The sequence below is a fragment of the Pimephales promelas genome, chromosome 23 (assembly GCF_988280905.1).
Source record: "Pimephales promelas chromosome 23, fPimPro1.hap1.1, whole genome shotgun sequence".
NCBI classification, from domain to species: Eukaryota; Metazoa; Chordata; class Actinopteri; order Cypriniformes; family Leuciscidae; genus Pimephales; species Pimephales promelas.
This window is the reverse complement of record NC_142791.1, coordinates 3,260,094-3,273,205: the sequence shown is the minus strand read 5'-3', so window position 1 is coordinate 3,273,205 and position 13,112 is coordinate 3,260,094. Positions and strand designations below refer to the sequence as shown.

Below are 13,112 nucleotides of genomic sequence, written 5' to 3'. Positions count from 1 at the left end.
CCAAGTCTTGTACCGCTCAGATCAAGGGAAGTATTTTTTTTTTTTAAATAAATCAAAACTATTTTGCCCACATTTGTCCAGAATACGGTTTTAGGGTTAATCTGATTTTTTTTTAAATTGAGAAAAAATATAAATCATATTTTAAATCAATTATACTTGTCCCTTAAAAGTTAAAACTGAAAAATAATGAATAATCTCAAATGTGTGGAACCATCAGAGTAAACTAAGGGCACTTGCATTCTCAGTCAAATTAAACAAAATACAAAGGTTTTTTTTAATATATTTTTATGATCTACAAAAATAGAAGTAATAAAAAATATTATGAAAAAATAAATAAATAAAATATTTTGCAGTTAAAATACAAAAAAAAAATTCTAATTAAATAATTCTAAAAAAGGAAACAATTATGCTGACAAATTAGTGCATTCGATCAAAGCCCGCTCATTTATAAAATCATTTATGTCAGAAAAAGCGACCAAAATACACCACCAGCTGCTGGAATTTCCGATTAGCAGGTTGTAAAAGAAGTTATGGTAATTCATATTTGGCAGGGTGTTAATTTGTCGCTTTCATAAATGGGAGGCGATGTTAAGTGAAAGCGGGGTCGAGCGCAGCGGTGGTGTGGGACCGGGCCAGCCCTCCGCACTGAAGGACTAAGACATTCTGACACACACACACATGCTTTTTCATCACTGTCTGTCCCCCTCAAATGCTAATTGCTATATGACTAATTATGGCCCTGTTCCCGTTGATTTTCCTTAATGAGACAGCCAAGTTAATTATGTAATCAAACTATTTTATTAGCCCCTGCGGAACATGAGAGTGTGAGAGAGAGAGCGAGTGTGAGAGTAAAATCGGAGAACAAAAAGCTGACAGACATGAGTGTAAAATAAAACATGTCATTCCTGTACAAGTCCTACATGAAGTTACAGTCGAGATTGTGGTTTTCGACACACATCCCTCGCCCTCGCTCTCTGAAGGTACAGGAAACGCTGATGGGGTGTGTTATGTGTGATGTGCATGTGTGGTGTGTGAGAGTGTGTCATATCTAAAAACTGCAAGAGGAAGTCTGAATGATATGCTGTCATAGTGTGTTCCCTTTTGTAGCCGTGGCAACTGCCGTTTCGGTTCAACTCAGCTTGATGGGCGACCACGCGTGTCGCTCAATTCTGAACGTGACTGTCATGTGACTCAAATGACCAGCCAATTCAAATCTGATTTACACAGGCACATCAATTCAGATGCGTGTCATTTGCTGTCCAACACAACACCACAAGCACAATCCGCTCGGTTAGGTTGAGGTCTAAAGCTAAACTGAAGTGCTGTGCTGGACGGCCTGACCAAAAGAACTTAAAAAGGACAAGTGGGAATGTTTAGATGTTTTAAAATTTAGGAGATGTAAAGCATCTATGACACACCTTCAGTCTCTAAAAGCAAAAACCAACATAAAAAACAAACAATAAAATCACCCTAAACCAGCAACTGATTAATTGCAGAAGTGAATCTCTGAAATAATTATTACAGTGTGAACAGAATAGAGGAGTAAGTCCTGAATTCACAATGGCTGACTTGGTGAGAATCATAGTGGCATTTTGGCATGGGAAACATGGATGTACAATTTCCTGTCTTTGGTAGTAAACAACCATCACAGTATGCAGTATTTTTCAGGAAACTGTATTTTTTTATTAATATGCTAGTATTTCTTAATATTATGAATTCGCTTTTATTTCATATTTTCATTTGAATTTTAGTTCAGGTTTTAGCAATTTTGTTATGTGATTTTTGGCATTTTAATTTTTTTTTTTTTTCAATATTTCTATTTAGCTTTCAATTTCTATTTTCATTTTAGATATATTTACTTTATTTAAATCAATGAAAATGATTTCAATAGTTTTAGTTAACAGCAACAACAACAACACACATAAAAAATGTAAATAAGTTTGAAGTAAAATTCTAAATGAATAAAAATGTAGGGGGAAAATGTTTTTGTCGGGGCTAGTGAAAGTATTTGTGGGGCAAAAATTGCCAGACTGAGCAAAGTAAAAAAAGAAAATCTTTACTGTTGAGTTGTGTCTCTGTTATTACATGGACTTTGAAATAATATACATATACAAAAAAAAAAAATATATATATATATATATATATATATATACATACATACATATATAGTATGTGTGTGTGTATATATATATATTTTTTTTTTTGTTGTTGTTTGTATATGTATATTATTTCAAATAGTAAATCTGTTTCAAATCTGTCTTGCTAAATGTAAGCTAAATTTTGCATACATAAAACACTACCTGAAACACTTCCGAACATTCCCGCTAACACACGCCACAATGCTCACACACATGCACGCCTACACAGTGTACCAGTGTAACTATCACAAGATAATTTGTCAAGCTGTGATCACATTCACAGACAAATAGACAGGACTGGACAAGTTCCAGATTTCACAGATAGAAACAGACATTCCCAGACTAGACCTCCCACTCCAACATCCTGCAAGACACACACACACACACAGTATACTCGAAAAAACACATTATACACACAAATAAAGGTAGTCGAATACACAAGCACACACAGACATGCCGTTGAGTTGGCCCGGGATCTCCAGACCGCAGCATTGTGGTAATTTAGAGATATACTAAGTAGTTGTGCAGGCAGACAGTCCGACCTGCTCCAACAGGCCCAGGCGGCACTGTCTGTCTGCCTGCCTCCCTGTCACTCAACAGATGTGGGCGGGGCTAAACAGCTAGATGTGTGTGTGTGTGTGTAACTGTTAGGGTGTCTGAAGGTTTCCCAAAAGTTCAGTTCAACCAGAAGCCGGATTTTTCGATACACTCCACGGTCACACTTTTACCTAAGCAGGGTTTGATTCATTATCCACACTCTCCCTTGGTGAACTTGCAAAACTCTATTGAGCAGCCGAGCAAAAGACGCTTCGAGATGTCACATGAACCTTTGCGGCACCATTAACTTATTATAGATCAGCGCAACAGAACATTACCATATCAAAACTGAGGATCAGGGGGCCATTATCTCACCGTTAGAAAGCCAATTCGGAAGATTAAAAGGTGTTTGTGGGGCAATGAACGTGGATTTTATTAGAATCCAAGTTTCTCCGTGTGCGTGGAGTTTGGAAAGGAGCAGGTCTCTAAAGCCGTAGAAGTCATTAAGATGGCCCGCGCGCACATGTGTGTGTGTTTTAGACACTAGAGACGGAGGTCTCATAAATATGACTGATGTGTTTGCAGGATTCTCGCCTCGGTGAAACACTGCAGCAGTGTGTGTGTGAGTGCATTTGTGTGTGTGTGTGAGCGAGCTGAGACATACCTGGGACATCGATTAATCTCTTGTACACGCTGAGGAAAGCAGCCTCTGATTCTTTACTTCTTTTACTCAAGGCGTCGATCTGAAACAATGAGGGGAAGAAAAAAAAACAATAACTGAATCGGGTAGCTGCATTAGCAACCAGGTTGATATTTACATACATTAGCAATGAGGATGAGTCCATTAAAGATGGCCATATGCAAAACAGCCTAAAAAAAGGGGATTTTGAACATGCGCACATTATGTGCATCACTTACCATCAATTCGACCTAGATAAAATGGCTAAGTGTACATAACCGTGACCCGTGATGGTAAATCATTCATTATTTGACACATGCGATATTTTTCCAAGCGCTGGGTCGTAGGCATTTTGGGGGCACGCTTCAGGTGTATACGCTCGGGCCGTTTCTGGTTGGCTTTATATAGAAGGTAATTATCAGGTATAAATCCAAATCCCTGTGAGCATGAGATGACAGAAACAGGTAATGAGGGACTCTGATAATGAGAAGAACTTTTGGCCTTAATATAGAGCGCCGCAGACACGTACGTATGGGCAAATTACATACTGTATCTGGGTTACGGCTCCCACTGCAAGAAGAGGCCTTCATCATTTCCTGAAGATAGATGATTTTCAGAATGGTGGCCACAGTCACTGAGGGACCACCCCTAACACAATCTAATTGTCAATTTGCACAAGGATGCATGATAACCGTCATAACAGATGTCAATATGCAGAATGATTAACAAAAATATTCACTGATAATGAGTAAAAATAAATAAATAAATACTTTTGTTAAACTCCCCCTTACTAATTATCATAAATAAATCCTGAAGTTAATTATTAAAAAATAATAAAAAAATATATATGAAGAGTTCAGATGCAAAAGCCTCTAAGTGCCATTTGAAATTTTCTTCTAAAATGATCATTTTTATCAAGCTTGTATATTTAAGTTCAGTAATTTCACTTAAATTGCAATGAAGATTACCTATTAATTGTCATTTAAGTGAAATTACTGAACTTAAATATACAAGCTTGATAAAAATGGTCATTTTAGAAGAAAATTTCAAATGGCACTTAGAGGCTTTTGCATCTGAACTCTTCATATATTAACAATTTAAAAAAAAACTATAATTTATACTGATAATTAAAAAAAAAATGTAATTAAATTTAATTCTAAATGATGGTAGACCGATAAAGTGCATTATAAGAAATATTTATTGGTACATCTTTAGTACTCCTAATCCAGATACATATGTACATGCACCGTCACAGCATAAGAATATCACAGTCAATGACTATAGAATTAAAAAAAGGAATCATTGCACTAAGCAGTAAGCCTCTGTCTTCCAGGGTCTCGCTGGCACAGGTGACCTTATTGACCCTTCAGTGGCGATGTATGACAGCTGGAACAAACCCAGTGCCATAACACACAACGGGGAAAGAGAGCGAGAGCGTGAGAGGGGTAAGGTAGTAATATAGGCTCTTCAGTTTATACAGCTCTAATAAAGACACTGATCTCTCTTAATCTGAATACACACACAGCTGTGCCGATTCTGGCCAGATTATAATAGATCATCCAACTGCCTTCTGTTGTGCTTTGACCAAAAATACCCTGTTGATACCATCTTGTCATTATTTTGCAATTGATTTCTATACATTTTATGTTAACAAGTTGATTGAATTTACATTTAACTATATAGTACAAAATTCTCTCACCGGATTAATTTTGAAGCTTGTCGCAATGCATTCTGGGATTGCTTCCTCCACAATGCATACAATGCTTGACTAAAATCTTAGAAGGCAACATAATTAGGGTGCCAACCTTTTGAGCTGGAACCAATACTCCATCTTGCTAGCGCCTTTCCAGTTTCCACCAAATGCAACAATTCTCAAGTTGCTGTGAACTGAACTCTTAAAAATGTGACAACCAAAGGCAGGACAAACATCTTGGATCGACACATTTAGAGTGATTGTCTTCAGTAGGGTGTGGTGAACCGCTTATAGAAATTACAAAATGCCATGGCAGCACTTTCCCACCGTGCAACTCTAATGATGACAGCCTGCTGTAGGAACCAGCATGCAGCCGGGCCCAACTGGGCCAAATCTAGCAAACTGGGTCAAACCTGACAGGAAACAGGGACCCAAATCAGTATGGCCTGTATACAGTAATTTAGGAGCTGCTAAAAACTGAACCAAATCTTCACCTAGCTTAACCCGAGTTCTACATTCCAACAGCTGGAAGTTAAGTCCTGGAAAATTCCACACAGAGTTGGGTTTTTCAGTATTCCAGAACTCAAGAGGTTTCTTAAGATTCTACACTCTTAAAAGAAAAGGTTCTATATAGAACCTTAAAAAGTTCTATCAGCGCTACGTATTTGGAACCCCTAAAATGTTCTATACAGAAGCCTTTTTAAGGGTTTAATAATAAGAATTCTTTGTAACCAGAAATAAGGTTCTATATGGAACCTTTTGGGTTCATTCACTATCATTTGTTTTGTCCTTTCCGGATTAAATATTTCATATTATTGACAAACATCAAGACCCTAAAATGTATTTATGAATGCATGTGAATGATCACAAAAGTCAAGATATGGGGGTTAGAAAATGTATATATTTATATCATTTTATTAATCTATTTCACACGAAGAGTGCCATTTCAGTTTTTGTTCTCCAAAAATCAGCATGATTAAAATGTGATATTAAGGTACGACAACAGTTTAATAAACAATAATTTAATTACAACTACAAAATGTTGCAGAATAATTATATATATGAATGAATAATAGCCTTAGCAAAAAAAGGTTCTTTGGAGTTGAGTAAAGAACCCTATGCTTCATATATAGAACCCCAATGAACCCTTTTTTCTAAGAGTGTAGAACCAAAAAATAATAAATCAGCTTTGATTTAACTAAAATGGATGGTGTATTAAAAGATAACATATTATTAGACACTACTAATAGTAATAATAAAAGTCTGAAACTAGATATAATAGACAAATTAAAAAATAACTAAAATACGTTTTTTTCACCATTCTTGGACTCAGAACTTCAAATTCATTGTTCTTTTTTACATTGTCACAATGGTCATGTAAGAATGTTCATAAAATTCAGAAGAATTCCGAGCTGTAATTAAAAGTTTGACTAAGACGCAAGCAGTTTTTACAAGTCAGGAACTTGTAATTATGGTCATTTTGCCGTGACGTGGACGCAGCATCAAATCCTCCAAGGTTCTTCAAAAGTCTTTCTGAACCTCACCAAAACGACAGTACCCCACACCCAAAAACAATGTGGTCTGAATCAACAGTACTGCTTTTATCCATTAAGAAAACGTTGAACTCCTGTGCTGTTTACATGTTCACAAGTGTTGTGTGTTTGGTCTTCTAGCAGCGGAACATCAAATAAAAGCTGTAAATCTGCAGCCCTGAGACGGCTGGCCTTGATGGATGGAACAGGGCAGTTGCCACTGTAAATATCCAACATGTAACAGACTTTTCACTCCTATGGGAAAGAAATTAAACATTTTCAGATGTTTCTTGCCGGAAAACATCTGGATCGGCCCAGGCTGGGCCAAGTTCTGCAGCCCTCTTGCAGATGGAGCAATTAAACTTGTCTCTGTTTCTCTCTCTCTAACTCGGCACGGGTCCACGTCTACCCCTGAAATCCAGCAGGAACCAATGTCAATTTTTAAACTCTCAGAGCTCTGAAGCAGACATGAGGTTAAGAGACTGTAAGGCTGCCTGGAAGCAGGCAGAAGTGGCATGCGTGACTTTGCGGATACCGTCGCGGCTCAGCGTGAATTATCTGCTCTTCTCTTACTCCGCCACCAGCTAAATCTGACGGCCGGGGCATCTGGCGTCGTCATGCTGCAGGACTTAAACACAAAGTCCCACAAACAGCCTCAGACATTATACCCTTCAAATAAACGCTTACAAATGGCCACATAAAGGGAAGACCTGAATAAGTTGACATGCCAAAGATTTTGGGGGAAATTAGGAAAAGTTTATTCAGAAATAATGCAATAAACTGACAGCAAAAGATATATATTTAAAGTAAATGCTCTATTCATCATAGACTCTTGCAATAAAATTTATTGCAGTTTCCACAAAAATATTAAGCAGCAACAGTTTTCAAAATTGATAATACGAAATATTTTTGGATCACCAAATCAGCATACCGGAAGTGACACTGAACATTCATAACATTTAGCTTTGCCAACGCAGGATTCAATTACATTGTAAAATGTATTAGAACATAAACCATTCTTTTTAAAGGAGTAGTTCACTTTAAAAAAAAAAAAACTTTTGCTGATAATTTACTCACCCCTATGTCATCCAAGATGTCCAAGTCTTTCTTTCTTCAGTCGAAAAGAAATTCCAGAATTTTCTCTCCATATAATGGCCTTCAATGGGAACCAAACGGTTCAAGGTCCAAATGAGAGTTTCAGTGCAGCTTCAAAGGGCTTTAAACGACACCAGACGATAAATAAGTTATCTAAGAACCTTTGAGTCATGACTCGAAAAAAGATTTGTTCATTTTGATGAGCGAGTTCGAACAGGAGAGTCACCGACGCGCATCACAGAACAGAGCAAGGCGACCATTTGAGCTTATAAAACGTAAACTTTTTTATTTATTTTTTAAATGGCCAATCGTTTCGCTAAATAAGACCCTTATTCATCGTCTGGTGTCGTTTAAAGCTGCACTGAAACTCTCATTTAGACCTTGAACCATTTGGTTCCCAATGAAGTCCATTATATGGAGAAAATCCTGGAATGTTTTCATCAAAAACCTTAATTTCTTTTCGACTGAAGAAAGAAAGATATGGACATCTTGGATGACATGGGGGTGAGTAAACTATCAGAAAAAGTGAACTACTCCTTTAATTGTAATAATATTTTACAGTATTACAGTTTTTATTGTATTTTTGATCAAATAAACACCATGGTGAGCATAAGAGACCTCTTTAAAAACATTCAAATTACTGACCCCAAACTTTTGAATGGTAGTTTATACCTCTCTTAAGGTGTGTCTCTATACAGAAATAACCAACCCTGAGAAACATTCACTGGAGTAAAAAGTATGACAGTCTCTCCATTTTACACCAAACACACACAAACACAGTCAGTTCCGACCCTTTGAACCAAACAACACACAGTCTATCTAATGGCATCAAAAGCATGCCAGTTTAAACAGCGTTATTCCCTTACGGTCCAGCCGGAACAGGGCTTGAAACGGTTGTAAATAGCTCTAGTTTCTGTGAGGGAGCACAGACTTGGCACGGCCGATAGTGGAGGCAGAAAACTCCATCAGTTCTACTGACCTGCATCGCCCTCAAAACAGAAGACCAGCCTTCAAACATATTTGACCCTCAAGTTCTGTTTTTGCCTCTTGTATTAGACTGAGTGTGACAGGAAATTATTTGTGAGAGAAAGGAATGGTGCACATTGCAGACTTGAACCTGTGTCACCAAGGCACATGCAACATAGATCTAACTCTGACTTACTTATTACAAGTAAATGCAGTGTGGACTTTCTAGATTTGAACCTACATCCATATATGAGAGCACCAAGACTAAAAGTGTCAAAAGAAAATGCATCCAAAAGGACGTGGCTAGACAATTCACATTCATCCACCACTGGACCTGAACTCATTTATGTGAGCTGCCAACTGCTAACCTCCTCTCTCTCCTCAGCACTTGGCCATGTTCAGCATCTGCAGACTCCGGCCCGCTAAAATTAGTGCACAATTACGTCAAATCAATACTGACTTCCAAATTTGTAGAACTTCCATGGCACTCGGTGAAAGGCTGCCAGAGTGATTAGCTGTTTTCACAGAGATATTTGCTCGCGGGTCAACTTACTCTCTCCCTCTCTCCGTCTTGCGCTCTTTCTTTCAGAATGTTGAATTTTCCACTTAGTAATGACAATTATTTATTATCCTGAGATAAGCTAAACGGGGGCTTTTTTCTTGCACTTATAAAGGCAAAAATAACATTGAACTGCACATACACTCAAGTCCAAACTATTTCAGCAGTTTCCACATAACATGAGTCGTGAATTAAACTAATTAAATCTGAATTAAAGAAGTGTGAATGCGTGTTAAAACAGTCAATGTAATATCAAACGCACAGTAAAATAATTCAAATAAAATGGCGGGTGGTGATGGTGCAGTGGATAAGACACATGCCTTTGGTGTGAGAGACCAGGGTTCGAATCCACTGTGAGACACCAATGTGTCCCTGAGAAGGACTCTAGTTGCTCTATAGGCATGCGACCTCTGACATATATTGAGCAATTGTAAGTCGTTTTGGATAAAGGCGTCAGCTAAATGAATAAATGTAAACGTAAATGTAAAATAAAACAATTGTAATTGTTGCTATATGACTTGCTATACCACTTAAAAAGTATTTTTTGTTTTCTTTGGACATGACTTATCTTTGTCTAGGGTATCAAGTGAGACAGAATCCCAAAAGAGTATATATATAGCTATACCACTTAAAATGTGCTCTCCTTTGGTCATGTCTTATCTCGCCTAGGGCACCAAGTGAACAAGGATCACCTCAAATACCCTCTCAAAAAAAGAATAAATAATTAAAAATTGAGGCTGGAAGCTACAATACAGCAAGTCTTCTTGAACATCTGTAACATATGGCTTGTGGCTAATGGCTATAAATGAGTAAAAACAAAAAAAATTCTTCACAATTATTAGAGGGACCCCCCCCCCTCCCCCAAGTCTATAATTTACACATACACACACATGCGTGTGCAACCCCAAACAGGGCCCCAGCCGCGTGCTATGTACAGCTCCCTATTGTACTCTCATTTCCTGACAGGAAAAGAGGAGGCTCTCGCTCTCTCGAACGAAAAAAAATGACATGTGGTAAGGACTCTGCGCTGACCCAAGAGATCTGCGTCGGTCTGACTCAAACGTGCTATTTTAACAAACCCACCGTTACAGGAAAACGGAAGATAGAAATTAAACAGAAAAAATCATTCACCCATTGCAAACGTCTGTATTCAATGGTCTGTCTGCCATTATGAATTATATATGTGCTCTATCTTTTTTTTTCTAAATTGGTGCTGTAAAATTGAAGTCTCTTTGTCTATTTTAAGATTTAATGGCCGGTCAGACTGACAAGACAAAACAAAACAAAACACGAGCAAACCCATCCCTCCCGCCAATTATCGTCAAATAGCTGACGCCTGAAAAAAATGCCCAAAAAAAATCCCATTTCTGGTCAGAGCAGTCAGGCTTTTTTTTTTGTTGAGGTCAGGCACTGTCGATAAGTAAATACGTCTCGATGAAAAATAATAGGCGGTTTAAAACGATTTCGCTGTTAGAGTGGTGGGATGGGGATTTATATTTAACCAAGCAGAGATTTGAAGTGGGGCGACTACCTCAGTTAATGACAGGCTAGTCCTCGAAAACACAGCTCCGAAACCACAATGAGCTATAATGGAGCAGTTAGCCAGAGGTACTGGCTCATGAGAGGAGAACGGGGAGCCACTACTCACAGCCCTCACTTCATCAAAGTTACATACGGCCGTGTCTCATTGTGCTTCGAGCCCCTCGACAGCCTCTTAAAGTAAGGTGCTGCTGAAGGCAGTCAAACGCTGCATTACATATATACAGAAATATCATTTAACGGATAGTGGAAGTGCTTTTGAGGTCAAAAGGAAAGGGAAAATTGACACATACTTCTCACTTTCCTTCTCTTTTATTATTTTTGGACTTTTTTGCCACTTCGTTAGACAGGATAGTGAAAAAGGAGCAGAAAATTATTGAGGGAAATAGAGGAATTGGGACGTCAAAGTCGCACTTTTTCCGACATTAGAGTGCCAATGATGGGTTGTTTGGAAAAAATGAAAACAGCCTGGAAAAACAGGCAAAAAAAACTTCTGGTCTGGAATCGACAAAGTCAGTAACTGATAAAAATCAGATGATAAAATCAGTCCAGCTAATACGTGCTACAAGAAGTACAATCATATTTTTGGACATGGTCGTTTATTTTTGGACACACGCTATTAGAATATTGAGCAAAAAGTCAATAAAACAAATATCGACTTGTAACTTGGGTTGCCATGTAAATATTATTCAGCATCATGGTAATATGACGATTACTGCATACTCTATTAAAGAGGGTGGGCCAGACCCCTCTGGAGCTGAGCCTGTACAACATAAACAGAGCCAAGAGTTATTCTGAACCTGCAGTTAAATACTTTACAAAACTCAAATATAATCATGTGAAAGGCCTACTTTTTAAAAGCACAGCTATTTTATGAATACCTTTTCAGATAATTTACCATCATTAGCATAGAAGAGCAGGAAACACTTCAAAGCTCTCACACTTGAGTTGCTGGTAACTAAGAGATTGAGAAACCCTTACAGCGAGTTATTCAGCGCAGCGGGTTATTCAACCTAATCAAACTCACGCAACAGTACAAATAATTGACTGAATTATCAAGGAACATTAGGTGTAACTGTTTTAGCAAAAAAACAGCCTGTATTAGACAAAAACAGGCCTTAATTATATAGTATAAAGTAAAGAATGTTTTAAGAAGGTCCTTAAAAATCCTTATATTATTATTATTATTATATTTTAAGTCTGTGCTCCAATGGGCATTTGAATATAATCTGCCTGCTGTCATTTTGAATGGTAATGTACATTACTTATGGAACATATAGTAATTTCATTCCCTGAGAAGAAATGCTGAACTTATTTCACGTCCTTTATAAAGAATTATTAATATAATGCAAACTTTACTATTGCAATATTGGTGTGCTTGTAAAATTCTAAACGCTTTTGTGAATTTTTGCCGACAATTCACAGCAAAAAAAAAAGTCGTAGTCTAAAGGCCACCAATAACTTATAAAATATATTTTTGATATATTTTTTTTATATTTCTTTTTATATTTTTTGCACAACAGAAAATTGATCTGTAATATCTGTTAAATCCATGCATCCATCTATCTACATACACACAGAGAGAGAGAGAGAGAAAGATAAAAAGAGAGATTGTTGTTGGTAAGATATGTGACCCACCAGTTGAGAACCACTGATTCAATTAAAATATTTTTGAATATATTTAGAAAAGTAAAAAACAAGAATAGAGTCATTGTCTTACATAATATTGTTACTAATTACCAGAGCGTCCAAAAGAAAATCTCATTTAACCACAAAAAAAAAAAAGATGCTCTCTGAGATGTGAAACTCAGGAGACCATCATTCTGGCTCGGCCCTGAACAAATAGACTTACCTGACACCATGGAGCGAAAACATCATTAGGATTTCGCTCTCATCCGACGGACGGAAATAAAAGAGCGGGAGAGCAAACAGCGAGAACGTATCAAAACTGTCTGATCTGATTAGATGCTGACAAAATATGGAGGCTTTGTACAACACAAGCGGGCCTCAAATAACAAGAACAAGAAAAGCAAACTGTCACATAATAAGCACTGTTGTGAAATCAGGTGGGCTTTTTAGCCCGACAAGACTATAATCAGACCTTCTTCCACCAGGTCTGTGACAAGTTAAGCCAACAGGTCTTTTCCCTCTCGTTCCTTACAAGGATTAATTGGTGTGAGCTGTGAGCATGATATACACATATTTGTCATATTTGCTGTGTTAAGCCATGAGGAGACTGTAGTTTAACAATAGTGCTCTTTGACTGCTAGCTGTCACACTGCATTGATAAAACAACTGAAACTAGATGATCAGGAATTTCACACAAAGGGAAGGTTACCTCACGAAGATTACAATGGATTTTGCAAACATGCTA

General features: G+C 37.5%; 1 protein-coding gene across 12 annotated transcripts in view; it reads right to left on the bottom strand.

Moving 5' to 3' along the window:
* The window catches only part of cux1a (cut like homeobox 1a), a 134,810-nt gene that overhangs the window by 60,640 nt on the left and 61,058 nt on the right, over positions 1–13,112 (bottom strand). For all 12 annotated transcript variants that reach the window (XM_039676623.2, XM_089126135.1, XM_089126140.1 and 9 more), the window contains one exon: positions 3,340–3,418. In XM_039676623.2, the coding sequence (XP_039532557.2) occupies positions 3,340–3,418 (79 nt within the window). The remainder of the gene's footprint in view (positions 1–3,339; positions 3,419–13,112) is intronic.